We start from the raw sequence: 26,324 nt of genomic DNA on the forward strand, positions 1-26,324 counted from the left end.
CCCTCTTGATTCTTCAGTGTCATCAGGAATATTTACGAGTCCCAGCCTCACACTGGCCCAGCAGGGCTTCTTTGGCACAGGCTCTAGTTTTTTCTCTTGTTCCTTGGGTTTCCTAGAATCCCAAAGGACTCTCTGTGGCAGCCACATTACGAATAGGCTGATGATGCATGTGTGACGGTGCAGCGGCAGTCGCCAGCTCTGTGTTGCTGGGTGGCGTCCCTCCGGGCTCCGTGGCTGATCTCCCACTCTATCGTGGGCCCCTCCTGTCCCGTGCTTGCCATCCTTCCTGCTTATCATTTATTATCTATCTTCCTGCTTACCATTCATTATCATAAATCTAACCAGATTTCATGGGGATACACATCTCCAACCCTCCATTTTGTCCAAACGGATCTATCTTGGTTTATTTTCTCTTGCCTAAATATTAGGCATGCCTAATGGGTTTCAAAAATTAATATAATTTATTTTCCATCTTGTCAGTGCAAAACAAAGGTGTTCTCAAGGCATGGCACTGAAGACCAGAATCCTTCCTCCTCTTCTACTTCTGTTTCTTGAATCAGCAACAAGTAAACAACAGTTCTGTAAACATGTGTGGGTCTGTGTCCATGTGTGCGTGGATCCACCATTTTCTTCCATTCTTAACTGGTTTGGGACACGTTAGCTACCAGTGGCCTTCTTGTCGTGTTCAAAACGGAGATTCCCGTAACATCTGGACTTTCATCAGGGCCCGTTTCAGCTGCTCATAGGTTACGAACATCACCACGTTCCAGGATCCCAAACGCAAAAAGGAGGGTGTAAATCTGATGAGAAAAACAACCAACACATCAGGTGGAGTGCTAGGAGACCACAACAGATGCGTGTGCTCTCGTGGGACACAGCGGTAGTGCCAAAGGATCTAGACTTCTGTTCATCACAAGTATTTTCTGAAATCCTTTCAGTCTCTCTCTCTCGCTCTTTTTTTTTTTCTTTCTGCTAAGGGGATTTAGGCAGAAGTCGGAGTAAGGGGAAAAAAAACCCTGACGTTTTGAGACAGGTTACTGTGTTAGGCAGCGAATTCTCACAGTTCTTTTTTTTTTTTTTTTTTTTTTTTGAGTCGGAGTGTCACTCTTGTTGCCCAGGCTGGAGTGCAATGGCACTATCTCGGCTCACCGCAACCTCCGCCTCCCAAGTTCAAGTGATTCTCCTACCTCAGCCTCCCGAGTAGCTGGGATTACAGGCATGCACCACCACGCCCGGCTAATTTTTGTATTTTTAGTAGAGACAGAGTTTCTCCATGTTGGTCAGGCTAGTCTCCAACTCCTGATCTCAGGTGATCCACCTGACTCAGCCTCCCAAAGTGCTGGGATTACAGGCATGAGCCACTGCACCGGGCCCCTCACAGTTCTATAAGGCAGCCATGTTTTCACAAACCGAGGCCCAGGGAGGTTAAGAGCTCAACCAAAGACCCGTGGCTAGTAAGTGTCAGAGGTGTGGTTCTGACTCCACCCTGCTGCTGGGTGTTTCTGGGTTCAGTTACACCCCGGGGGGCCAGCCCTAACGTGGCCGCCTGCCAGGACATGGAGAAGCTTGGGCTTTGCAGGGTGAAGACAGTGTGGCACCAGATTTAGCTTATCTCCAGAGAGCCTGGCTGTGCTGTGATGGCACTGCAGGGACAGTGTCCCCACCTCAGCTGTGGCTCACCAACTCAGGGAGAAGCCCATGAGCTGGCCCCTGCCCCTCTCTCAGCCTGTCCCTCCACTAACCACCTCCTGGGCCCCTTTGCTCCCGCCAGACTCAGCTAGTCACATTCCCTGACGATGCCAGGCCCTCTTCCCTCCATGCCTTTGCTCCTCTTGCTCCCTCTGCCTGGACTGTCCCCTCCTCTCCTCCTTTGCTGGCTGGTTGCTCCTTGCTCTGGAGGACTCAGTTCGGGCACCATAACCTCATGCCATGGGTTTTCTTGACCCTCATGGGATCTATAGCACTGTGACAACAAATGTAAACTCTGGAGTCAGACCCGGGTTCAAATCCAAGCTTTCCCAGTTTCCAGCTTTACAATCTGGACACATCACTTAATTTTTCTAAGCCTCAGTTTCCTCATCTGTAAAATGAGGAAAATAATAGTATCTGCCTTATAGAGTTAGTCGTGCAGATTAGGTGAGTTAATGTTGGACAGCACTCAGCACAGGGCCCAGCATCAGTAAATGCTCAGTAAATATCACCAACGTATCTGCTGCTCTTTGAGGTGAGCATAATCCAGGGCCTGGCACCTACAGGATGCTCCAGAAATGTTGGACAAGTGAAAGCAGTAACTGAGATAAGTGGCTATAGCTGAAGACTGTAATGATAGAGGCACTTTTTGGAAGAACAGTCTGTCAATTGCAATATACTTTTGTTATGTCATTCCCAGGCTTGAGAACCTATAGTAGCTCTTGTTCACTTATTGAGTCCATGATAACACCAGGCACCAGAAAACTCTCTGTTGAAGGCATCAGCAGTGGGAGGTGAAAGGGCCAAGCTACCCTTACCAGTAGGATAAACAGCTTACCAGTAGGATAAACAATATTGTTGGGTGTGGTGTCTGACGGTCTGGGTTTGAGCCATGGCTCCACCATTTTAACTTGTGGTCTTGGATAAGTTACTTAACTTTTCTGACACTCAGTCTTTTCCTTAGTTAATGTGGACAATACTACCCAGTTCAAGGGGCTGTTGGGATAACGTGTGTAAAGTGCTCAGCACGAGGCCTAATATAGAGTGACTTAGCTGTCGTGATCATCGTCACCAACTGCATTATCAAGTGCTCACTCTGTGCGAGGGACTGTGGGAGATACAAGACGTCTGAGCCACTTTGGCTTTCGGGAACTTGCCCTTTGCAAGAGGAATAACTTAAGCTTACCAATACTGTAATACAAGGCAGGAGGTGATAAATACCATAAAAATGGTATCAAATGGCATTGCAGAAGTTCCCAGGGAGGAGGGAAAATTTACACCTGAGAGTGTTAGGGAGGAGGTGGCATTTGAACTGGTCTTGAAGGAGGCTAAAATTGACAGCCTGTAGATGATGAGGCATTCCATGCAGAGGGAGCAGTAAGTGCAAGAAAATGTGGAGTATGGCCGGGCGCGGTGGCTCAAGCCTGTAATCCCAGCACTTTGGGAGGCCGAGGCGGGCGGATCACGAGGTCAGGAGATCGAGACCATCCTGGCTAACATGGTGAAACCCCGTCTCTACTAAAAATACAAAAAACTAGCCGGGCGTGGTGGCGGGCGCCTGTAGTCCCAGCTACTCGGAGGCTGAGGCAGGAGAATGGCCTGAACCTGGGAGGCGGAGCTTGCAGTGAGCCGAGATCGCGCCACTGCACTCCAGCCTGGGTGACACAGCGCGAGACTCCGTCTCAAAAAAAAAAAAAAAAAAAAAGAAAATGTGGAGTATGTGGAGACAGTGAGGAAAGCACCGGCTGTGGTCAGCGTGGTGCTCAATGGCCATGGCAGGAGGTCCGGGAGGTCTCAGGATTGCTAACTTCCTTTGGAGACAGGCAGTACTTTTACCTGTTCCTAGAACGCTTCCTCAGTCAGGCTTCCCTAACTCTCCCCATCAGGTATGGTTCACTTTTTTTCTTTTACTTGCATGGTTTTTTTTTTTTTTTTTTTTTTTTTTGAGATGGAGTCTTGCTCTGTCGCCCAGGCTTGAGTGCAGTGGCCGGATCTCAGCTCACTGCAAGCTCCGTCTCCCGGGTTCAGGCCATTCTCCTGCCTCAGCCTCCCGAGTAGCTGGGACTACAGGCGCCCGCCACCTCGCCCGGCTAATTTTTTGTATTTTTTAGTAGAGACGGGGTTTCACCGTGTCAGCCAGGATGGTCTCGATCTCCTGACCTCGTGATCCGCCCGTCTCGGCCTCCCAAAGCGCTGGGATTACAGGCTTGAGCCACCGCGCCCGGCCAACTTGCATGGTTTTTTAAACTTCTCCTTTGTGGCATTTACATCTGTACTCTTCACCGCTACATCCCAGGTTGACCCATGGTAGCCACATTAGAAAAGAAAGAAGCCCCCGTTCTCTGGGAGGGAGCACTGGAGGCAGGAGGAGGCTCACCCCTTGTAGAAGGCTGTGGGGCCCTCCTGGGCCACCATCTTTATCATACAGTCGAGGGGGCTGAGGTACTGGCCTGGAGGTGAGTTCATATACCGGGTCTTCACCACATCCACCGGGGAGGCCACCACTGTGGCACAGAAGCCGGCTCCAAAGGCAGAGGCAAAGTGGCAGGGGAAGTTGTCTGCATAGGAAGGATGAGCAAATATCAAGGAGTGCGTTTGTGTTCTGTCCATATGTATGCACTGTTTGTCCCCACCTCAACCATGAACTCCCTGAGCATATTTTCCGTATCTGACAGTATTTTCTGTATCTCTCACAGTGCCCTGGGCTAAGCTCTTGGTAAGTACTGGCAAACTAGGCCTGGGCTGACCCAGAGGTGGGAGGTCATGCAGGCAGTTTGAGGAAACTGAAGTCAGAGAAGGTGAGAGATCCTTGCTTAAAGCTACATAGTGAGATGTGGTGCTGGGACTGGAACCCAAGTCTCCAGCCTCCCAGCCTAGGGTTCTTTCCTGCTTGTCACCACAATGTACCAGGCACTCTTTACTAGGCACTGCTTCTCTCTCTGCTCCTTCTAAAACCCAGTTGCCTCTGGGTTCCCTCCCTGCTGGGGGAGGGCTGCCTGCCTGGAGCCCAGGGCCTCACCAGTGAGCAGGTGATAGTCCAGCAGCTTCTCCTTGAGGATGTCGTAGGTCACCACCTCAGCACAGTTGACGATGGCATTCCTCATGATGTTGGGCAAAGTTCCTGTTAGGAAGGCAGTGGGGACAGATGAATGGGAAATGGGAGAAATGGATGCCCTGGCTGCAAGGTCACAGGCCCCAGTTTTGGGGCTATCAGGCCCCGTTCCAATGGTCACAGCCAGAGGATCCCACCCCAGCTGCGCAGATTCCACATTTTCCTCTCTAGAGTTAACAACTCTCAGATTATCCATATCTTCCTCAGAGACAGAGAACAGAGAGGCCCACTGGTGTTCACTTGGCCTCATTTTGGAGGGTAATCTGCAACAGCTGTCAAAATTAACATATGCCTCCCCGAGACCCAGCTGCAGCCAGAAAAGCAAGTCATTCAGCGAGAGGCTGAGCTCTTGGAACAGTGACAGAATGTGGTGCCAGCAGGGCCCACCCCTGGTTTCACAGGTAAGGGGACAAGCTCTGAAGGGTGCCCAACAAGTGACTGAAGAGCCCCCACTTAAGAGGTGTCCTGCCCTTAAACTTCACCGGGTCAGTTTCTTCTGCAAACATTTCTGCAACCTCTGGTTCACACGCGGAGAGAGTCCTGCATTCATCACAGTGGCCGCCATGTGGACACATAGGGAACCCTCCAGCTTTGCTCCCAAGGGAGCGCTTCCTCATTGCATCTCCCTGCGCCCACTCTTCACAGCTGTGCGTTTCTGATGCTCCTCTTCTTCCTCCAGGCCCTGCTTCAGGGCCCCTCCCCTTCCATCTCCACACACCTACAGCCTGTTCAGTCTTCCAGGCCCAGCTTAGGTGTCACCTTCTCTGCAGAGTCCGCCTCTGGAGCTCCACCTCTGGGGCAACCCCTACCACATCCTGCCCGTGGTGTAGCTGCATCTTGACTTATCTCCTCCGCTGTCCTCACGCCCTGGGTGTGTGAAGGTGTCTTAAATTCATTTGTCTCCCTCACAGCAGCCTGCACATGGCAAAGGGCTGGTAAAATGAACTGAGTTTGAGGGGCTGTGGCAGGCCAGCGAAGTATCTTTGGTTGTGATGTTCTTTCAGAATCACTGGAACATGCCATGCTGGGAGCCCCTCCTTGCTGGGGTCCCTGCCCCAGCCTGAGGGGAGGGAAAGCTCTGCCTAAGGCCACTTGTGCCCGGAGTCCAGACCTACCTTTCTTTTTTTTTTTTTTTTTTTTTTTTTTTTTGAGACGGAGTCTCGCTCTGTCGCCCAGGCTGGAGTGCAGTGGCCAGATCTCAGCTCACTGCAAGCTCCACCTCCCGGGTTCACGCCATTCTCCTGCCTCAGCCTCCCGAGTAGCTGGGACTACAGGCGCCCGCCACCTCGCCTGGCTAAGTTTTCGTATTTTTTAGTAGAGACGGGGTTTCACCGTGTCAGCCAGGATGGTCTCGATCTCCTGACCTCGTGATCCGCCCGTCTCAGCCTCCCAAAGTGCTGGGATTACAGGCTTGAGCCACCGCGCCCGGCCAGACCTACCTTTCCACAGGCCCCTGACTCCTTCCTCCCTGGCTATGGTTCTGTAGGCATCCATAGTCCCGCTGTATTTTCTGTCGCTCCCAGATGACCCGAGGTGTATGCTGGCCTGAAATCGGACCTTCACCACATCTGTGGGCTGGGCACAGGTCACTGCCATGGCTCCCGTGGTGCAGCCGGCCAAAATCCGGGTAGTGAGGCTGGAGCCTGGAAGGGGCAGAGAGAGTGGGTCAGTACCCCCTACTAAGCAGCTCTCTGGGACATGCTGTTCTCTGCGGGACTGCCCCTGCAGCTTCCTTGATGTCCACTCAGAGCCTCCTCATGAGCATTCGGTACCATCTTCCCCCCCGCCCCTGGCTCTGCCTCTGAGTCTAGACTTCCCTGGTCTCTTGACCCACAGACGTTCGGCCACCCCTTTGGTGTTCAGGGACCTGGTCACTCACTGTCCGCGCCTTGGGGGGTGTAGACCTGCTTGACAGAGTCGTAGAGGCCGATGCGGATGGAGGCGAAGCTCATCTGGCGCTGCAGGCCGGCCACCAGCCCATTGTAGGGGCTGCAGAGACCCTCGGTCCGCACCATGGTCAGGATGGTGCCCAGCACCCCGCGGTACTGCACAAGCCGGGCCGTCTGGGCCACCGGGTTCTCCCCCTGGATCTGAGGGACAATAGCCGGGGGCGAGGACTCAGATGGGAGGGCAAGAAGGGGCTGCGTGCACAGGAACCCTGCTGGGGCTGGGCCTGCCTGGGCTGGGCCTGAGAACAACCGTGCTGGTCACAGCCTTCACATCACGGTAGAAATCACTGGTGTCTGGGCAGGATTTTACCGTTCACAAAGCAGTGTTATACACACGGCTTGATGTTTGATACTCAGAGTAAATCAGAGGGACAGATTGTCTTTCCATTTTATAAGTGCTTTGTGGCTTGCCCAAGATCACACAGTTAATTCCTTACTTTTACCGCACACTGTGCCCTTTACGAAGTAGGGCCTAGCCCATAAAGGGCCCTGTCGCATTATGCAAAGAATTTAGATTTTTTTGTCTTGGTGGATGGTGATGAGAGGAGGCAAGGAAGGGTCCTAAGCAGTGGAGTGAGAGTCTTCGTCAGGGTTCTGAATGAGGAAGGGCGTGTGGGCACACGTCATGGGGGCTATGGGGGAGAACTAGCCCCTCCTTCCATGTGATCAATGATCCTTGGCCAAAGGGCACCTACCTGCAGGCGGACCTTGGCTGTGTCCAGTGGAAAGGTAAGGAGGTCAGCAAAACAGGCTGCTGTGCCTGCCCCCAGGAACTTCACAGCCATGGTGGGAGGCACGTCTGAAGGCTTCAGTCCAACCATGGTCCTGGAAGGCTCTGCCCAGTCTCTTTAGGGCCGAGAGGAGGTCCAAGGAGAGAGGCTGCTCCACAGCCCTGGGCTTCAGTGCAGCAGTGAGGCTGCAGGAGACAGGCCAGAGGAGGCTGACGGAGTGATGTCTGGCCTGGCCCCCAGGTGCTCCTCAGCATCCAGGAGGGGCTTTAGAAAGGGAGAAGCCTGGGTGGTGCCATACTTAAGCTGCGTGAATTTGGCCTATAAAAACAGGTCACGTTCCCATCCCTCGGATTTTGCAATCCTCCTCTTGACCCTCTCCCTCCCCTCCTTACCATGGGTAGGCAGAGCTGACAGTGGTATCTGCACTGTATACATGAGGACACCGAGGCTCAGGCACCTGTTCTCCCCAATATCAAACTGCTTCCTTTTTTTTTCTTTTGAGACAGGTTCTCGCTTTGTTACCTGGGCTGGAGTGCAGTGGTACAATCCAGGCTCACTGCAGCTTTGACCTCTTGGACTCAAGTGACCCTCCCACCTTCAGCCTCCTGAGTAGCTGGGACTATAGGCGTGCATCACCATACTCAGCTAATTTTTTATTTTTTGTAGAGATGGGGGTCTCTCTATGTTGCCTATTCTGGTCTCGAACTCCTGGCCTCAGCCTGATCACTCGACAAGAGGGGCAGTTCTTAGCCACCCATGGGAAGTGGAATGGATGGGCGTAGACTCAGGTCAAAAGCCCATCTTGGGGTCAGGGCTCTAGAACTCTCAGTAGTCAAGCTCGGGGAGGAGGGGAAGCCACAGTGGTGGGCACATATAGGAGCTGCCCTGAGGCCAGCACTCCCCAATATTCTTCCCAATTCCCTCCAGCCTCCCCTACACTAGCAGCCAGCAGCCTTTTGCCACTGGCCAGTGGAGGAAGAAGTCAGAGGTGGAATCCTCATTTCTGTAGCTCTGCTGGGGCTCCTGAGGGATGGGATGTTCTAGTCTGCATAGTCCATTAATGTTTGCTGGTTGCTTCTTGCACTGGATACCGTGCTGAGGGCTTTACAGACACTGACTGAGTTGATCCTTTATAAGGCTACAAGTAGTTGCTATTATTATTCCCATTTCATAAACCAGGGACCTGAGGCTTCCAGGGCTTTAGCTAGTCATACAGCTGAAGTGCTGGCGCTAAGATTGGTGTCCATGCTTGTCTGACATCTGAAGCTGTGCCTGTTTCACTGCCCAGAGAGTCTCAGACTTCAGGGAGAGCCGAAGATCCCTTGAGCTGCTTGTTTACAGAGTAGATTCTCAGCCCTCAGCCCCAGAGATCCTGATTTAGGTCTGGGGTGGGGCCTAGGAATCTGCATTAGGAAAACTCCCCATGGTAGCTCTGAAGCGGGGGAAGAGGACCCCATTTTGAGACATCCTACCCAATACCAGTTGCCTCCCCAACTCCAACCCACCCTCCCGGCAAAGCCTTCACAGCAGCCCACTGAAGAAGCCATCTAGGCGGAGAGACCATGGGCTCTGGAAAGCTCCCAGTAAATGACCTGGACCAGCCTCAAGTCAGAAGTGCCCCTGTCATCCCTACTCAGGAAGAGGCCCCAGGGTCTTCATGGAAAGAAAGGGACTTATGCTCTGGAGGAATCGCAGAGATTCTGGGGCAGGCAAAGAAGAAAGCCACTTCCTGTCTATGGGGATTGGCAAAATCCCACCAGAGGCAGCCAGCAAGGCAAATGAGGTATAAGTCTTGAGTGAGTGACACGGGTGTTGGGTTCAAGTCCCAGCCCTGCCACAGTACCCTCATCAGGGCTGCAGCTTCCTTTTTATAAGGTGGGGGCTGGACTGAATATCAGGTCTGACATGCTACAGCTAGTGAGCCCTGACTGCTCGGGGCTGCTCGCTGAAAGCCTCCAATGAAAGGGAGAACAGGAGAAGGGAGAGGGACAGGGGAAGGGATGAGGGAGGAGAAAGGGGTCTTACCTGTGAGTCCTGCCAGGGCAGGGGCAGCACAGGGGCTCCCTATGGCTCCATCCCAGGGGGTGGCAGCAGGGATCGGATGGCCCCTCCTTGTCATTCACTGTTGTCTCTGCTGCTTCTGGCTTGGCACTGGTCTTATACACACGGGCTGACCTGAAACCTTATCCTAGAGAAGCTGGTTGACTGCCTGATCACTTGACAAGCGGCTGGCTGGTGAGGGCAGTGAGGTGAGAGGGGAGGTTAGTGAGTTCCACATCTGGTTCAGTCCTCTTACTTGGGGTGCTTTAATATAGCTCCTTTAAACTGTGGAGGCTTTCTTGGTGACAGGGTGTATGAGGGGGTGGACCTGCTGCCACTTTTGAGTCCAAAGGTCAAGGCCTCCCACGATAGGCTGGGCACAGCTCTCCCAGGCCTCATAATAATAATGATAACTGTCATTTCTTCATGCCCACTATGTGCTAAATATTTTACATACATTACTACTATTTTTCACAATCCTATGAGATAGGTACTATTAGAATTCTAATTTTTTTTACTTTTTTTTTTTTTGGTAATTTAAAAATTTTTAGTAGAGACGAGGTCTCACTGTATTCCCCAGGCTGGTCTTGAACTCCTGAGCTCAAGTCATCCTCCTGCCTCAGCCTGGCAAAGTGTTGGGATTACAGATGTGAGCCACTGCACCTGGCCTAATTTTGTTTTTTAATTACAGATTTATCGATATAGAATTCACATACTCTACAATTCATCTGTTTCAAGTGCACAATTCAAATGGTTTTTAGTATATTCTGAGTTGTGCAACCATCAACACAATCTATTTTAGAACATTTTCATCACCCTCCTGCCCTGGAAAAACTCCATACACATTAGTAGTCACTCCCCTTCCCCCACTCCCCAGCCTCAGGCAACCACGAATCAATCTACTTTCTGTCTCTATAAATTTGCCTGTTCTGAACACTTCCTAGAAATGGAATCATCCACTATGTGCTTGTTTGTGACTGGCTTCTTTTACTTAGTATAGTAATGCTTTCAAAGTTCATCCGTGTTGGAGCCTGCTTCAGTATTTCATTTCTTTTTAGTGCTGGGGATCCTAAAATCTTACCACTTATTTTACTGCAGAGGAAATGGAATCTCAGGGAGGTCATGTAGCCAGCACGTGGCAGGGCCTGACTCCAGCCTGTAAACTCTAAGGCATTTTGGGCTTATCTACTGTGACCACCATTTTCTCTGACATGACACTTGGAAGCTTTAGCATGGACACTGCTGGAGCCAAGGGAGCTGGGGCGGGGTGGAAGGGTGCCCCACAGAAGCTACTGGAGGCTCCATCTTTGGGCACTTAGAGTAAGGGCTGGGCATAGCTGAATCGGGCCCCAGGTGATGGGGGAAGGGGAGAAGAGGAAGAGAAGGGAGGGGAGGAGTGAGAAGCAGAAGGGAGGGAAGGAGAGTGAGTTGATTGGGTAGGGCAGAGGAGGAGTAGGCGGAAGTCTTTTCTGGACTTGGGCACACAGCCAGGGTCACAGGGCAGGTGGTCAGAGGTACGGACGCTCAAGTGCAAAGCTTGGGCTGTACCTGTCCTCTTCCTCGGACCAGGCTCTGACCTTAATGTCAGCAGAATAAGCAGCTGCATTAGTGTTAAGAGGGAAGTGGCTGTCAGGGCTGCTGAGATTAGGAAGGCTTAGGAAGTAGGTTCTGAGCTCCATCTGTAATTGCTAGCCTGGAGATGGTGGGGTAAATTGCACGGAGTCTGTGGGGGAAGAATAGAGTAGAAGCCCAAACCAGGAGGCAGCAGGCTCTGGAGAAACCCAGAGGGAGGGCGGGCCAAGCTCTCTTTGGCTTGGGAGCTTGAGAGCAGGACCAGGTCTGCCTGCTTTGGCTCCATGTCCAGAGGCCAGCCCATGCTAGAAGTCCCAAGGCTGCCTGCTATGGGTTGGGAAGAGAGGCAGCCACTGGCTCGTTCTGGTGGTGGGAACACCTATCTCATGCCTTAATCCATGCCACATGCCTGGTCAAGTCATTTACCTCAGAGTTGGCACTGGGAAGATTCAGCTTCCAGGGCTAAGATATTGATAAATAACACACTGTTTTGAAGTGGAGATGGGAGGTCTCGACCCTCAGGGTCCCTTTGTGTCATCAGAGTCTGCTCTCAACTTGGAGTAGGAGCATGTCCTCCTGACCCTGATCAGGTTGTCTGTGGGAGCTAGAGTGGGATTTGGAGGAATATTCTTTACCTGGGGCTTTCCCCCTGAGGCCTGGTCTCTGACTGCTCCTCTTTAGGTTCCCTGAGCCCCAAGGGAAGTGGGGTCCTGGGCCTTGAATGCTCTGTGCTGGTGACTTGAGAGGGAGGCTGGCCTCCGTGGTGCTGGGGAGGGGTGGGCTGGCAGGCTGGAACTTAGGAGCAGAGACAAATAGAAGGGGGGAGGCCTTGTCACCAGGAAGGCGGTACCCACTCCTTCCTTCAGGTTCCCGCATCACTATGCACCCGCTGATGCCCGGGAGTGCTCCACCTGCCCCAGTGGCTTGTGTGCTACGGGTTTGCTCCAGAGCATCAGAGAGTGGGTGGGGCTGACATTTCCTAAGCTTCCACTGTGTGCCAAATGTAGGCGAAGCACTTTAAAAAATGTCATCTCATTTGATCTTCCTCACAACCCCATGAAGCTGGGGTGATTATCTCTGTTTTACACATGAGGCCACAGAGGCTCAGACACAGCGAGACTGGTCTCTCTCTCCAGCTGCACGCCGCTCACAGGCTTTTCTGGCTCGCTCTCTATAGCTGTCCATAGTCTGGCCAATTCTCTGGGCTCACCCCAAGACCTGTCTCTTCTAGGAAGCCTTCCCTGACTGCTTCAGCCCACATGGTCTTTCTCCATGAAGTCCCTAAATTAAGAGCACTTATTGGCTGTACCTTGTTTTGATCACTGAAAGCAGTAGCCTTGCAATACCTCTGGGGATTTCTTGTGTGGTGAATCACTTCCTAACTACACAAACAGAGGCAAAACACTGAACTTACAGAAACTCTAGATATCATACTATCTAGAGTTAGCAAGTTGTTTTGAGGACTGAGTGAAGTGACATGTACCCGGGGGTGAAAGCCTATTGCCCAGCCACGTCTTTTTTTTTTTGATACAGAGTCTTGAGTCTTGCTCTGTTGTCCAGGCTGGAGTGCAGTGGTGTGATCTCGGCTCACTGCAACCTCCACCTCCTGGGTTAAAGTGATTCTCCTGCCTCAGTCTCCTGAGTAGCTGGGACTACAAGCATGCACCATGCCCAGCTGATTTTTGTATTTTTTTTTTTTTAGTAGAGACAGGGTTTTGCCAGGTTGGCCAGGCTGGTCTCAAACTCCTGACCTTGGGTGATCTGCCTGTTTCACCCTCCCAAAGCGTTTGGATTACAGGTGTGAGCCACTGCGCCCGTCCATGGCCCTTTTCTTGTCCTCCCCACAGGGCTTTGTCTGTGGCAGCTGCTCAAGAGTTTGTGGTCTGACAGCCTCAGCCAGAATTACCCATCTCAGAGATAAGAGGGATTCTGAGGGTTCCATTTTACTAATGGATTTCAAGCATCAGCAAAGGAAATACTGGGTGTCACTGTCATCTGGACCAACCCGATTCTGGGGGAGCCAGAGTCTCATGGTGATTGATCCTCGTCTGTGGGGGGGTATGGTTGTTAATCTTCCTCTCTGGCAGTTAGGGCACACACGAATTCCTAGCATCCCCACTCCAGTGAAACATTTGTGCACAGATTACAAACACCAATATGATTTTATTCAAACACAGGCAAGAACAATGACCTTCAGAGCTGGGTAAAAACAATAAGTTAAAAGCATGGTTAGAATTTTAGACAATCGGATAAAAAGTTTGAAGGAGGTGATTTCCCCTTCCTGTCCTAATTAATTCAACATGGCATAAAAATAATTTGTATCTATAAAATATCCTTGTTCCCACACAAATGAACTGCAGGTGGCCCTAGGATTTCCTTGACTATGCACAATGCACACAATGTACATGTCCCTCCTCCCCAGCTTTTAAGGCAAAAATGGTCCCACATCTTCAGGCAGAGGGTGGGCTCATGTAAGCAGTCAGCTGTGCCAAGGACACTGGGAGGCGTTTCTCCACCGAAAGATGCCTGCTAGGGTCCGCTGGCCAAAAGATGGAGGAGCCACTTGGGCGCGGATTCCATTTTGTTTCTAGCCTTTGCCTTACCACAGAAGAAAGGAGCTGAAATTCTGGCAAGTGGACACTGGACTGGCTTGGGGCACTCCTCCAGTCTGGGCTGACTGGGTCTCTTGAGGCAGCCATGGCCTAGGTAAGTGGTGGTTTCAGGACTGTGACAGCCCTGAAGGAGCCAGACCTGGTGCCTCTGCAAACTGGACAAAGCTGAGGGAGGGTGGGCAGGTGTCTCCTTCTCCCAGCGCCTCAGGCTGCGTCAGTCTTTCTGGGAGTACCGAGAAGAAAATATCCGTGCAATTCTGCGGGTTTCTTCCTCAGGCAGGTTGGGGGGGAGCGAGTTAGGTCTGGGGCGACAAGGCCTTTGGGAGAGGGCTCCCCTGGTGGCTTCGCTCTTGTCCTGGAGAGGAAGAAGTCAGCTAGGTTAGCGCTGAGGATATGGCACCACCAATGGATGACACCGGTTTCTCTCATCTTTTGGTCCTTTGGTTAATATTTATGTAGACCTGCGTGGTTTACAAAGCGCTTTACATACCTTATGTTGCTTGACCCTTACCTCGACCCTATATGGGGGGTATATCATTCTCCCCACGTCGTGGATAAGGAAACTACATTCAGGTGAAATAAACTCAAGGTCCCACAGCTCTGAGTGGCAGAGCTGGGATGTGAACCCCAGCCCTGACTCTTTCTGTGCCTCTGGAGAAGGAGGGCGTCACCTCCAGGACAGGTCTGAATCCTCACCCCTTCTCCTGTTGCGTGGCTTTAGACAAGCCATTTGTGCTCTGGGTTTAGCCCCATGTGTGACGCTGGGAACATATCCAACTCTCAGGGAGATGGTGGGGAATGAGACACACTCTGGCCCTTAGGAGCTCCTGGAGTTGCCAGGTGACATAAAGCACCCACCTACTGCCTGCCTACCAAACTTTGATCTCTCTGACTCTGGCTGACAGGGCACCACTAATTCCACCTTTAAGGTATTTGCCTGTGGGTTATGGTGTCACGGTCCTCTGGACTCCTCTAACTCATTTGCTCATTTTTCTTTCTTTTTTCTTACTCCATGTCAGGCTCCTGTGCTGAAGGAACTCAAAGTTATACAGGAAAGCCATCCCAGACAGCTGGCTGAGAGCAAGGTCCTGGGGAAGAGGTGGGGGCCTGATGGGGGAAGGGGCAGTTCTGAAAGGAGATGGGAGCAGCCTCCACAGGCCAATCTGGCTGACTTCATGGCATGCAGCTTGCTCTTCCCTGCCATCAAGTCCCATGAGCTGAGGCTGTCATAAACTGAAGGACCACTGAGAGCACACTGTACCGCTTCCTGGGCACTGAGAAGCAGCTTGGTGGAGACCCTAGAGACTGGGACTACCTGTGCCCTGCAGTTCTGCTCATGAGAAACTGAGGCCCAGCTAGAGTTGCTTCTGGCATCAGTAACATTCAGTTATTCTTTCTTTCATGTCTGCAACCCTTTTTAATACCTACTTGAGAGGGGCACAGAAATAAACAGAACTCCGTTTTAGGCTTTCTCAGCTCGGACTTAAGCCTTGGGAGGCAGAGAGATCTGCCTAAAGAATTAGAATTGCCAGAATGAGATAAGGGGAGTGGAGTCAGGCATCCCTGGTCTACTGCCTGGATGTCAGTTTCCCACCCATGAAATAGAAGGGTGGATGGGAAACCTTGAGGGTCCCTGCCAATCTAGAATTCTAAGTGCCAAGGGAATGTCTACAATCTGGGAAGCTCTCAGTGTTATGAGTCCACAGGCAGCCTCTCCTTATAACCAAGAGCAAAGTGGCACTAGGGCTGGGCTGCACAGCAGAGACTAGACGATACATCTCCCTGCCTTCTAGGCAGGCCTAGGCTAAAAGGGAAGAAGGAAACCCACTTTTTGCTGGTGTTTGCAGTTATTCCTTCCAAAATACAGGAAGCACCTGCACTCCATGATTGATGCCTCAGGCCAGGGCAGGCCAGTGGGCCAGCCTCTGCCTATTGCTCTCCCACTTCCACACTGGGTGCTCCTGTAGGGCATGGACTGGGTCTGAGGCTTGGGATCCCAGCAAGGCCAGGTCCAAGACAGGAGCTTGGGAGCGGCTAGATGAGTATGGGTGGGACCACAGGTTTAAATTGGGTGGGGCCAATTTAAATTGGGTAGACAATGAGCTACCCAACAATCACAGAGATGACCACAGGCCAGGGTAACCACAGGCTTAAATTGGGTGGGGAGGAGACTCTTGTAGTAAGCTTCTCATTCATTCATTCTAGAACCAGTGGTTGTCGGCCTACCATATGCCAGGTCTTTAGTTAAGTCAAACTCTCTCAGGCTCTCTGTAGCACTTTAAGCTTGTGTATATCTTTCTTTACTCCCAAGACCCAAGATGGCTGTTTCCTGAGCTACTTGGGGTTTAGGGTGACAAAAGTCCCATTCCTGTCCCCCAGCTGTACTGCAGGTAGATTTTCTGGGTCATCAGTTGTATCTTATCTTCCATTTCTTTCTCTGCTACTCTGAAGGGGAAGTAGGGAGATGCTTGCTTTATGAGCCAGATGGGAAAACAGGCCTAAGAGCAGAGTATTCTATCTCAAATCCTAAAACCAGGCATTGTTTCCCCATCATCTAGAAGAGATGTCTTCTCCGTTTTAGAGAGACGTAGATGAGTCTTGTTCTCCATGGCTGGAAGGACCAACTACCTCAGTTCATGAAATGACCATCAAAAGACCTCTGTTGGGCTGGGTAGCTCACGCCTATAACCCCAGCACTTTGGGAGGCCAAGGCAGGGGGATCGCATGAGTCTAGGAGTTTGTGACCAGCTTGGTCAACATAGGGAAACTCTGTCTCTAAAAAAAAAAAAAAAAGGAAAAAAAATAGCAGGGTGTAGTGGGGCACACCTGCAGCCCCAGCTACTCGGGAGGCTGTGGTGGGAGGATCGCTTGAGCCCAAGAATTCAAGGCTGCAGTAAGCTGTGATCGTGCTACTGCACTCCAACCTGGGTGACAGAGGAAGACCCTGTCTCAAAACAAAACACCTCTGTTAGTGACTCATCAAACTTTTCAGGAGCCTAAGATCTACTCTACTTGATCAACTCTTATGGACAACAGGCAGACGTGGTTCCTGTTGTCACAGGGCTGCTCAGCTAGAGAGGAGACAGACAATGAGCTACCCAACAATCACAGACATGAGGCTTAGAGCTTGTGAGCACTGAGAAAACAGCAATTAGTAACAGCTAAGAAAGTTTGGGGAGGCTTCACAAGGAGGTGGGCTCCAAGATGGGCAGGGTTTCAACAGAAGCTGGGTGTGGGGTGAGGTCTTCATTAGAGGGAACAGTATGAGCATAGACTTACACCTACTGGCTGGGCCATATCTGCCCTGGAGCTGAATCGTGTGTGGCACCAACCTTCCAGCACTGACACCCTGACCCAATGGCCTAGGGGGCCTTATCTGCAAGGCCCAGGCCCAGGGACCAGGGCAGGGCCAGGGTGTGCAAGGACAGAGAACTCACACTTAGCAGCACTTTGCTTTTGTTGACCTCAATAGGGTTTAGAAACCATCTTGATTAGTGGTGAAGATTCTTCCTTCATCAGGACTGCTACCCTAACACACAATCCTGGTGGGGTTGGCCAGAGGCGAAACTGGCCAGAGCAGGGATACCCTCAAATGTATTATCCATTCCTCTGAAATACTACCACACTTCTGGCTGGAGGCCTGAGGGCACAAGAAAATTGTCAGCAGAGCATGTACTTTTTGGGAGGCATCAACCTTCCTGGGGAGGCAGGAGGAAGACACATGGAAGCAGGATTGTCGCAGCTGGAGGGGCTGTAGGTGCCTTGGAGTCTAGACAGTGGGTGTCATCCATGGGGTGAAGTCCCTGAAGCAGGGACTTAAACATGAAGGTGGAATGTGAACAGACGATGAAGAGAGAGGGTATGCTGCCTGCAGGCGCAGCTTTTGTGAGGAAGGAATTTTCTTTGCTAGGAAAGTGGTGGGTATGGGATAGACTGAGCTGCAGGTATGGAAAGCAGCCAAGACAAACCTATTACTAGAAGGAGGGGTTGATGCTGGCTGAGGGAAGTTCCAGAATGTGTGGGGGGAATTTGACCTTATTCTTCTTGGACTTCAGCGAGCTGATCTCCAAGGGCCTTCCCAGGGAACAGGGACGGGGTATTCGATGACTGTACTAGGCTGAAGGACAGAACTGGCTTTCCTGCGGGCCGGGTGTCACAGCAGCAGGCCAGGGGCTTTCAGGCTGCCCCATTAAATCCTCCCTCATCCATACATAGGACCTGTTCCTTTCTGAGTACCTGGACACCCAGGCCATGAACATGATAGGCCTCTCTGATAATAGATGTGTCTTAAAAGAGCCTTCAATGCTAAAGGTTGGACTTTGCTGGGGAGAATATGGAGCACATGGAAGGTGTAAGGAGTGGTTTGGAAAGAAAATGTGGGGGTTCCTGGGGCTCTTCAAATTGAGTGGCTAACCCTGCATGAGGAGCTGGTTTTAGTCCTGGCTCTACCACTTCTTAGCCAAGTGGTGTTGGGCAACCCACTTTCTCTTTGGGCCTTGGTTTGTGCATCTGAAAATGGGATCAGGATGAGCAGATAATGCAAGAGGAAGCTCTCTATAAACCACAGGCTGATCCCAGCTCTTGGCTCCTTCTCTGGTCTGCTCCCTGTGACACAGCCTCTTCTCCAAAAGCTCTCTCGGGAGGGCCTGGCCCTCTTCTTTGGCCTGGAACATGATCTGATCCCAGCCACTGTGTTCTAGGCTCTCTCCACTCCAGCCCCCAGATGGATCCCTCGAACAGGCCACATGCTCCCAGGGTTTGGTGAGTGCAGGTGCCCCCACTTACCCCTGGTTCCAAGTAACCCAGGGACTTTCTCAGAGGACAGGCAATGGAGTGCAGTGGAAAGGACATTGGTCTGTGGCCCAACCTAACTGTCCCACTCACTCAAGATCAAGACACTTTCTCATTCTGGGTCTCTGTGGGTCTTAGCTTCACTGTCAAGTGGATCTAAGAACTTCTGTTTGGTCTTCTTATCCAGGTCTATGCTGGGTTCAAATAAAATTCAGATATGGCCAAGCTAAGATGGTGCTAGAGCCAATACCAGCTGCAGACCCAAGAGCAAAATGAAGCCTTGCTGTTCTCAGACCCCATCCCAGGCAAAGGGTCAGGCCCCAAAAGTCCTGAGTAGAGCTGGGGTACAGCACCTCCTGTACTGGGGTAAGCAGTGCTAGGCCAGGCAAGCTCTCCCCATTCCACTGTCTTCCCCCCTTCTCTGGTAACAGTGAGCCTCTGGTCTGGGATGAGTGCTAAAGTTCTGTTCTTTTCCACAGTAGCCCCTTTAAGTGACACAAACATTGACTCAGGAGCTGAAAACTGAAAGTAAACAGCAGCTGGGTCTGGCTGGCTAGGTGGACCTGCCAATGGACTGCTGCATCAGAGGCCGAGTGAGGGCTCAATATAGTTGCCTGCCTTGCTCAACTTTCACCCCTTTGGCTGGCTGCCTTCCCCTGGGGTGGCCCTCAGAGTCTGGCCTGGACTACAACTTCCTAGACACTCCAGAGAGCAGCAAACTCAGCAGCCATGAGTAGGAGCAGAGGGGAAGTGAGGACAAGGTACTTAGACTAGAGGTCCAGCCCTGAGAGGCAAATCCTAAATCTGACCTGCTCAGCCTGGCTGCCGCATGGCCGGTCTCATGCTCTGAGCTCACCCTCCATGCCTAAATTAGAGGTCTGGTCATGTGGTTCTCACTACCGATATGCTCCCTCCATGCCACACCCCACCTGATGCCACCCTCTCCTTATTCCAAGAAGCCTTTCCAGACAGGCCCATTCTACAGGGCCTACGTCACTCCCTCACCCTGGGCCTCAGTCTATGCCAGGAAGGGGCCTGACTAGGGCAAGACTCCTCAACCTTTTTTTTTGGTTTGTTTTTTAAAACAGGGCCTGGTTCAAAAGATGATCCTCAATCTTCTGAACCCAAGCTCTGCCAGAGACAGGGCTCAAAAGTCCAGGTTTTGAGGGAAGGGCTAAAAATTATACTCTTACAAGAAGAGCTCCTGGCTCCCCCTAGACTCTGGCCTCAGAGTGGCTTAGGCAACCTGAGACTAGCACCTGCCCAGCAGACCTATGAGCCCCTTCCTAAAAAGTGCCTGCCAACTTGCAGTCTGGGACAGCCAATTTTGGCTGTTTCTTCTGACCTCTACACCCTTGGCCAAGCTGCTTATTTTCTAAAAGCTCTGTATGGCCTTTATCAGAGATACTTTGACCTTTAGGTCTCCTCTTAGGCGCTGCAGAAAGCTAGGGACTTGGTGGTTTAAAGAAATGAGGCAATAGGTCAGGACCTCTTGCCCCAAGAGGGGCAGCTCAGCCATCAGGCCTGGACCACAGGCTGAGAAGAAACCCAGCATCAGGAAGTTCCCTCAGGTCCCTTACTGATCTCATCTGGTGACTTTGTGGAGAACTGGGGTTCTCTACCAGGACCATTCATCTTTCAGCTGCTTCTGGTTTGTGGAAGGGAAACTAAGGGATAGTTTTTTTTTGTTTGTTTTTTTGTTTTTTTTAAGACACAATTTCACTCTGTTGCCCAGGCTGGAGTGCAGTGGCACTATCTCGACTCACTGCAACCTCTGCCTCCGAGGTTCAAGTGATTCTCATGCCTCAGCCTCCCAAGTAGCTGGGTTTAGAGGTGCCAGGATAGAAAAATTCTATCCCTTGGTTTAGACATGTTGCTGAGGACCTCAGAAAGTCAAAAGCAGAGACAGGACAAAAAAAATCAGGCTTGCTGGCACCTCGATCCTTAGTGATGTCTGAAGTGCTGTGGTCCAGCTGAGTACAAGTGAGAACATGGGGTGGGAGGGGTGGAAAACTCAAGGTTTTAAGGGTACCCTCATGCCTGGCCTTGTCTCATACTTCCTGCCTCCTACACTCACTCCTCATGAATAACAGTGTCTGGCCCGATGCCTGTGGTTAATCCAGGGGCCCATTCATGATGTGGGCAGAACATGGGCTTAACGCAGGAAGACACAGAGCAAGACGGGGCTCACCTCATGGTAAAGAAGTGCCATGTGTGCAGGGCAGGGAGGCCAAGGCTCAGATGACAGGCTGCTTCTTGTCCTTTGCTTCTAATTCCTATCTTGTTTCAGTACAGGCCCATCTCTTCCCATTTCTGACCACGTCTCTAGTACACAGTGCTTGTACCTTCTGCTGTCCAAATTCTGCTGATTCTGAGGTTTTTTCTTTTCAAATCCACAGCCTGAAAAGCCTTTCTTCATCTTTGTTCAATTCAACTTAAGCCACCCCACATGGCTCTGTCTTTCTTTTCCTATACTCATTCCCTTTGCTTTACTTCAGTGCTAATACAGCCAAATGCTATTTGAGGAAATGAGTGATTTGGAGGCCAGTGCCTTCCCAAGAACTGCGAGCTCCCTGAAGGCAGGATCCACAGCATGAGGGTCCTAGCTCTTTCAGCATGACAGGCAGTTGGTAGGAGTTGGAGGAACTTAGATATAAGGCTGGCTCCCCAGGGAACTGAGAGTTCCCCGAGGGAAGCTCCTGTCTTCTGCACCTAGCTCAGGGCTATGGCTTTGCACATTTGTTAAAAGATGCAAATTTCAAGTTTGAGGTCAAAACTATCTTCCTACTTTCTGGCCTGCCTGTCCTCAGGCCCAGCTCTAGTTCTCCTATTCATTTATGGGAAGTTATTGGAAGGTTCTGAGCAGAGAAGTCACATGATTGAGTTGATGACTGATTTAACATCTTAAAAAGTTAATAGGATGCTGTATGGGGAATCGGTTGCGAGGAGAAAGGGAAGAAGCAGAAAGGCAAGTTAGGAGGCTACTGCAATAATCCAGGTCAGAAATAATGATGGCTGAGACCAGGGTGGTGAGAAGCACATTTCCGTATATTTTAAGGATACAGCTGCCAGAATTTCCTGTTTAATCGAAAACTGGCATCAGGGAGGATTCCAAGAGTTTTGGCCTGAACAACTAAACTAGAGTCCCAGCTACTCAGGAGGCTGAGGCAGGAGATCACTTGAGCCCAGGAGTTTGAGGTTGCAGTGAGTTGAGATCATGCCACTGCACTACAGTCTGGGCAACAGAGCGAGACCCTATCTCAAAAAACAAACAAACAAACAAATAAAAAACAACCCCCACCTCAGAGTTCAGTTGTACCCTTTAATCAAAATTGAGAAGACGGAGGGGGAAATGGATTTGGGAATAAAATCTGGAGCTCAGTTTTGGACATGTTAAATTTGAGACATCTATTAGATATTCAAGTGGTGATGCTGGGTAGGCAGTTGTCGAGTTACAGTTGTAGAGTTAGGTCTGGGCCAAGCTAACCATCGGGAGTCTTCAGCATACAGAAGAAGTAGGGGAAATGAGGGAGACCCAGCAAAGAAGGCAGAGCAGGAGCAGCCAGTGAGGGAGGAGAACCAAGAAGAAGTGATGCCTTAGAAATAAGTGAAAAAAGTGTTCAAAGGAGAGAGATCAACTGTGTCACATGCTGCTGAGAGGTCAAATAAATTGAGCACTGAGATTTGATAACTGACTTAGGAACATGGAAGTTTTTTTGGGGTTTTGACAGGCTAAACAGTGTTCCCCCTGCCAGTGGTAAAGTGGGGTAAAGGTCTGATTAGAGTGTGAGATTACACTGGCTACAGTGTGGAGAATGAACAGTGGTGGAAAAGTGCAAGTATAAGCGACACTGGTTAGAAATAGTCAGGGGGTGCCGGGCTGGTGGCTCACTACTGTAATCAGAGCACTTTGGGAGGCTGAAGCGGGCAGATCACTTAAGGTCAGGAGTTCGAGCCAGCCTGGCCAACATGGTGAAACCCTGTCTCTACTAAAAATACAAAAATTAGCCGGGCGTGATGGCATGCGCCTGTAATCCCAGCTACTGGGGAGGCTGAGGCAGGAGAATTGCTTGAACTCGGGAGGCAGAGGTTGCAGTGAGCCGAGATCATGCCACTGCACTCCCGTCTTGGGGGAAAAAAAAATAGTGGGGAGATGATTGGGCTAGACAAGGGCAGGGTGAGAAGTAAGTGATTCAAAAGATGCTTAGGTGGCAGAATTAACAGGCCTTGGTGATGTGGGTCTTGGCTATGGGTCATGGGAGATAAAGGAGCAGGGGTGAGAGATAATTGTGCTTCTGGCAGGAGTAACTACATGGATGGTGGCTGAATTTCCTGAGATATGGATGCAGGTGGCAGAGGAAGTATGCAAAGGAAGATGACAAGCTCAAGTTTTGGACAGAGTGAATTGTGTGTGACACATCAGACAAGACGTCTAGGATGCAGGTGAGTCTGTACGTGTCTGCGGCATGGGAGAGAAGACTAGACTGAAGATAAGGATTTGCATCATTCGAAGTCATATTTGAAGTCATCAGTGATTGAGATATTCCCAAGAGAGAAAATCTACAGAGCAAAAGACATAGTCTGAGGAAGACAACATGTAAAGCAAATTACTGCTGTTCTCATCATCAACCTCTCTCCTCCCCTGTACCAAAGCTGATAAAACTAGTTTGTCCATCAGCAGCTAAGCAAGCAGAATCATACATAACTTTTAACAAAATTAGGAAGCTGTCCCCAGCAAAGAGTTACTTCATCATAAGAGGGAAGAGAAAGCAAGGGCAGTGGAACTTGATTGATTTATAATGAATCTGGAACTGCAAATGGATCACTGTGCCACAGTCCTGCTAAACCAGCCATTGTTCTCACCCCTTTTCTTTTTGCGGAGGCAACAGCCAGAAGATGAGGTAGCATGGGGTGGGAATTACAGGCTGGCCCCAATACTCTACCTGTGTGGCACTCAGTATTCTACAGTACAACCACCCTGTGAGGCCTGATAACCCCATTTGACAGATGAGGAAGCAGATTCAGAAAAGTCCAAAGATCTGACAAATGTCACACAGGGTCCTGTATCCACTCTACTGTGGGAGGAGGGAGGGGACATCTGTTTCACAGATGCTTCCAGTGGAGACTGGGAGGTTCCTTGGCTCAGGTATATCATTTCAATGTGGAGTGAAAGATCAGGTCTTGCCTTTGATCATGGGGGGAAACCAGAGCAATCAATCCAGCAATTACGAGCCCTCTCCTGTTTCAGGGATGGGCTGTTAGCCCTGACCTGGAAGCAGGTCAGCTTTAGTATAGCAGTCCCAGGACAGTGGTTGAGAAGAGCCCTGCAGCCTCTCAAAGTGCTCCTCTTCAGTTGTGAGGGCCAAGGCTGGCCTTAGGAGGAGGCAGAAGAGACGGAATTCTCAAATGCGGATACAGGACAGGGCTCCTGCCCTTGTCTCCCTCTCTCTCACTTAGAGCTGCTGACTGTGCCTGAAGCAGCACCGAGAAAACAGGAGCTTCCATCAACTTGAAACCCTACCACCAGTCTCTAATCCTGTCTGCTTTAGCACCCATCTTCTCTGCCTTCCTTCATGACACTAGGTGAGTTTTCTTTTTCCTCTCAAAAGGCCAATACCTCCACATGTGCTCTAAATCTCATGCCCTTTCTGTTCCCCCTCTCCTTTTTCTCTCCCGTTTCTGTGTCTTCCCTTCTCCCTTTCTCTATGGGATTGCTGCATTAGCACATAGAAAGCTGCAGCCTTCCCATATTGAAAAACAAAAACAACCTCCCTTGGTTGCCACTCCCTTGGTGTGCCACTCCAGCCACTGCCCTATTTCTCTGCTCCATATTCACAGCCTAATTTGTGGAAGGAGTTGGAGTCTCCATCTTATCATCATTCAATCAATGTATAATTTTAATGACATATGATTATGTGATTTCTTTGCATAACATACCAATGAATCTATGTAACAACAGTAAATCACGAAGCACAAGAAAATGAACATCTGTAAACCCACAACCCAATCTAAGAACCAAAACATCACTAATACTGTAGAATAGATCTTTATGTTCCTCCTCCCCTATCCCATTCCCCTGCTTCTATCCCATCCCCTGCCTCCACAACTATGAACACTGTAATCAAACTGCTGAAAACTAGAGATAAAGAGAAAATCTTAAAAATAAGAAATGAATAAAGGCCATGTTACATTCAGTGCAAGAACAATCAGAACAATACTTCTTATAAGAAACAATGGAGGACAGAAGACAGTGGAAAGGTATCTCTAAAATGCTAAAACAACAAAAATTCAAGTTAGAATTCTATATCCAGTAGAAAAAAAATCTTTCAAAAATGAAGGCAAAATAAAGATATTTTCAGACAATTGAAGCTGGATAATCAGTTACCAGTAGGTCCACACTACGTGAAATTCCAAAGGAAGTTTCTCAGGCTGAAGGGAAATGGTCCCAGCCAGAAATCAGGATGTGAAGAAGAAATGCAGAACAACAGCAATAGTAAGTATGTGGGTAAACAGAAAAGACTATTTTTGTCTCAAGTTCTTCAAAGTGAGGCCTTTTTAATAAAGGTCACAAGATGATGGTGCTCCTGCTCAAATAATATTTCAAAATTAAATCTAAAATAAGTATAAAGAAATCAGTTGATGTTGTGATTTATCCCAAGGTAACAATTTCAATCTTTTTTAAAAATGTAATTCTTAAAAATGTTTTCCTCTTAAATTTTGGTGTCTCTACTTGCTAGTGTCCTAAATACATACATGATCTTATTTCTTAAGTCATCCAGTGCTGGCTGGCAGCCAGCCAGGAGCGTAAGATTCTGAGAAAATGTGCTGAAATAACCCAGCAAGTAGTGAGAGGCCCATCACTAGCCAGGATGACTAACCTCCCCGTGTTTACTGGATTCTGGGTTCCAGTGGTAAAACTGCGACAGTTCTGGGAAAACCATGATGACTGGTCATCCGAACCAGGACCCAGAATGAGGTCCTAAGGACAGAAGTGACTCTGAGAGCAGCAAACAATGGAATGTTGTTAAGGGCAACAAAGAAAAAAGGCTGAAAAGTATTATCTTCTCAAAAGTAGACTTGCTCTTTAATTGAAGTGGAAATTCTTATTTCTCCCTCTCCCATACTTTGTATCTAGTATTTAATAGGCCAAAGACATACATCAGGATACTTCTGGACTGACCCCATTTTTCATTAATGTGGCCTCTGGGAAAGCATATAAAATGTATACATGTTAACTGCTAAATAAAATCTAACTGGCTAGAAAAATGTACTATAAGTCAAATGTCATGATTTTCAGGTGGTGTAAGAGAAGAGCACAGAGTTGTGAGTCAGAAGTTTAGATTCAGGCCGGGCGCGGTGGCTCACGCCTGTAATCCCAGCATTTTGGGAGGCCGAGGCAGGCAGATCACGAAGTCAAGAGATTGAGATCATCCTGGCCAACATGGTGAAACCCCGTCTCTACTAAAAATACAAAAAGTAGCTGGGTGTGGTGGTGCATGCCTGTACTCCCAGCTACTCGGGAGGCTGAGGCAGGAGAGTCACTTGAACCCAGCAGGCAGAGGTTGCAGTGAGCTGAGATCGCACCACTGCATTCCAGCCTGGCGACAGAGCGAGAGTCAAAAAAAAAAAAAAAAAAAAAAAAAAAAATTTAGATTCACTTACTGGTTGGGTAACCCTGGGTAAGTGACTCAGCCTTTATGCATCTCAGTTTCTTTATATATACACAAAAATAGTCATAGCTTATGGGTCAGTATGTGAAGCTCTGAGCCTCAGTTTCCTCATTTTATTTTTTATACAGTCTCACTGTGTCACCCAGGCTGGAGTGCAG

General features: G+C 49.9%; 2 protein-coding genes across 2 annotated transcripts in view; both read right to left on the reverse strand.

Annotated features, from left to right (window-relative positions):
• Positions 1-590: 590 nt before the first annotated feature.
• On the reverse strand, positions 591-10,130 carry UCP3 (uncoupling protein 3). Its single transcript, XM_025358296.1, has 7 exons — positions 9,507-10,130; positions 7,446-7,666; positions 6,681-6,891; positions 6,241-6,444; positions 4,709-4,810; positions 4,067-4,247; positions 591-800 (listed from the first exon to the last, which is right to left on the reverse strand). The coding sequence occupies exons 2-7, from the start codon at positions 7,569-7,571 to the stop codon at positions 686-688; spliced, it is 939 nt and encodes a 312-aa protein (XP_025214081.1). The 5' UTR covers positions 7,572-7,666; positions 9,507-10,130; the 3' UTR covers positions 591-685.
• A 3,106-nt stretch (positions 10,131-13,236) lies between these two features.
• C2CD3 (C2 calcium dependent domain containing 3) overlaps positions 13,237-26,324 on the reverse strand; it is a 155,454-nt gene continuing 142,366 nt past the window's right edge. Inside the window, exon 33 of the mRNA XM_025358290.1 lies at positions 13,237-14,060. Within this exon, the coding sequence (XP_025214075.1) occupies positions 13,920-14,060 (141 nt within the window). The 3' untranslated portion in view covers positions 13,237-13,919. The remainder of the gene's footprint in view (positions 14,061-26,324) is intronic.

The sequence above is a fragment of the Theropithecus gelada genome, chromosome 14 (genome assembly GCF_003255815.1).
Source record: "Theropithecus gelada isolate Dixy chromosome 14, Tgel_1.0, whole genome shotgun sequence".
NCBI lineage: Eukaryota > Metazoa > Chordata > Mammalia > Primates > Cercopithecidae > Theropithecus > Theropithecus gelada.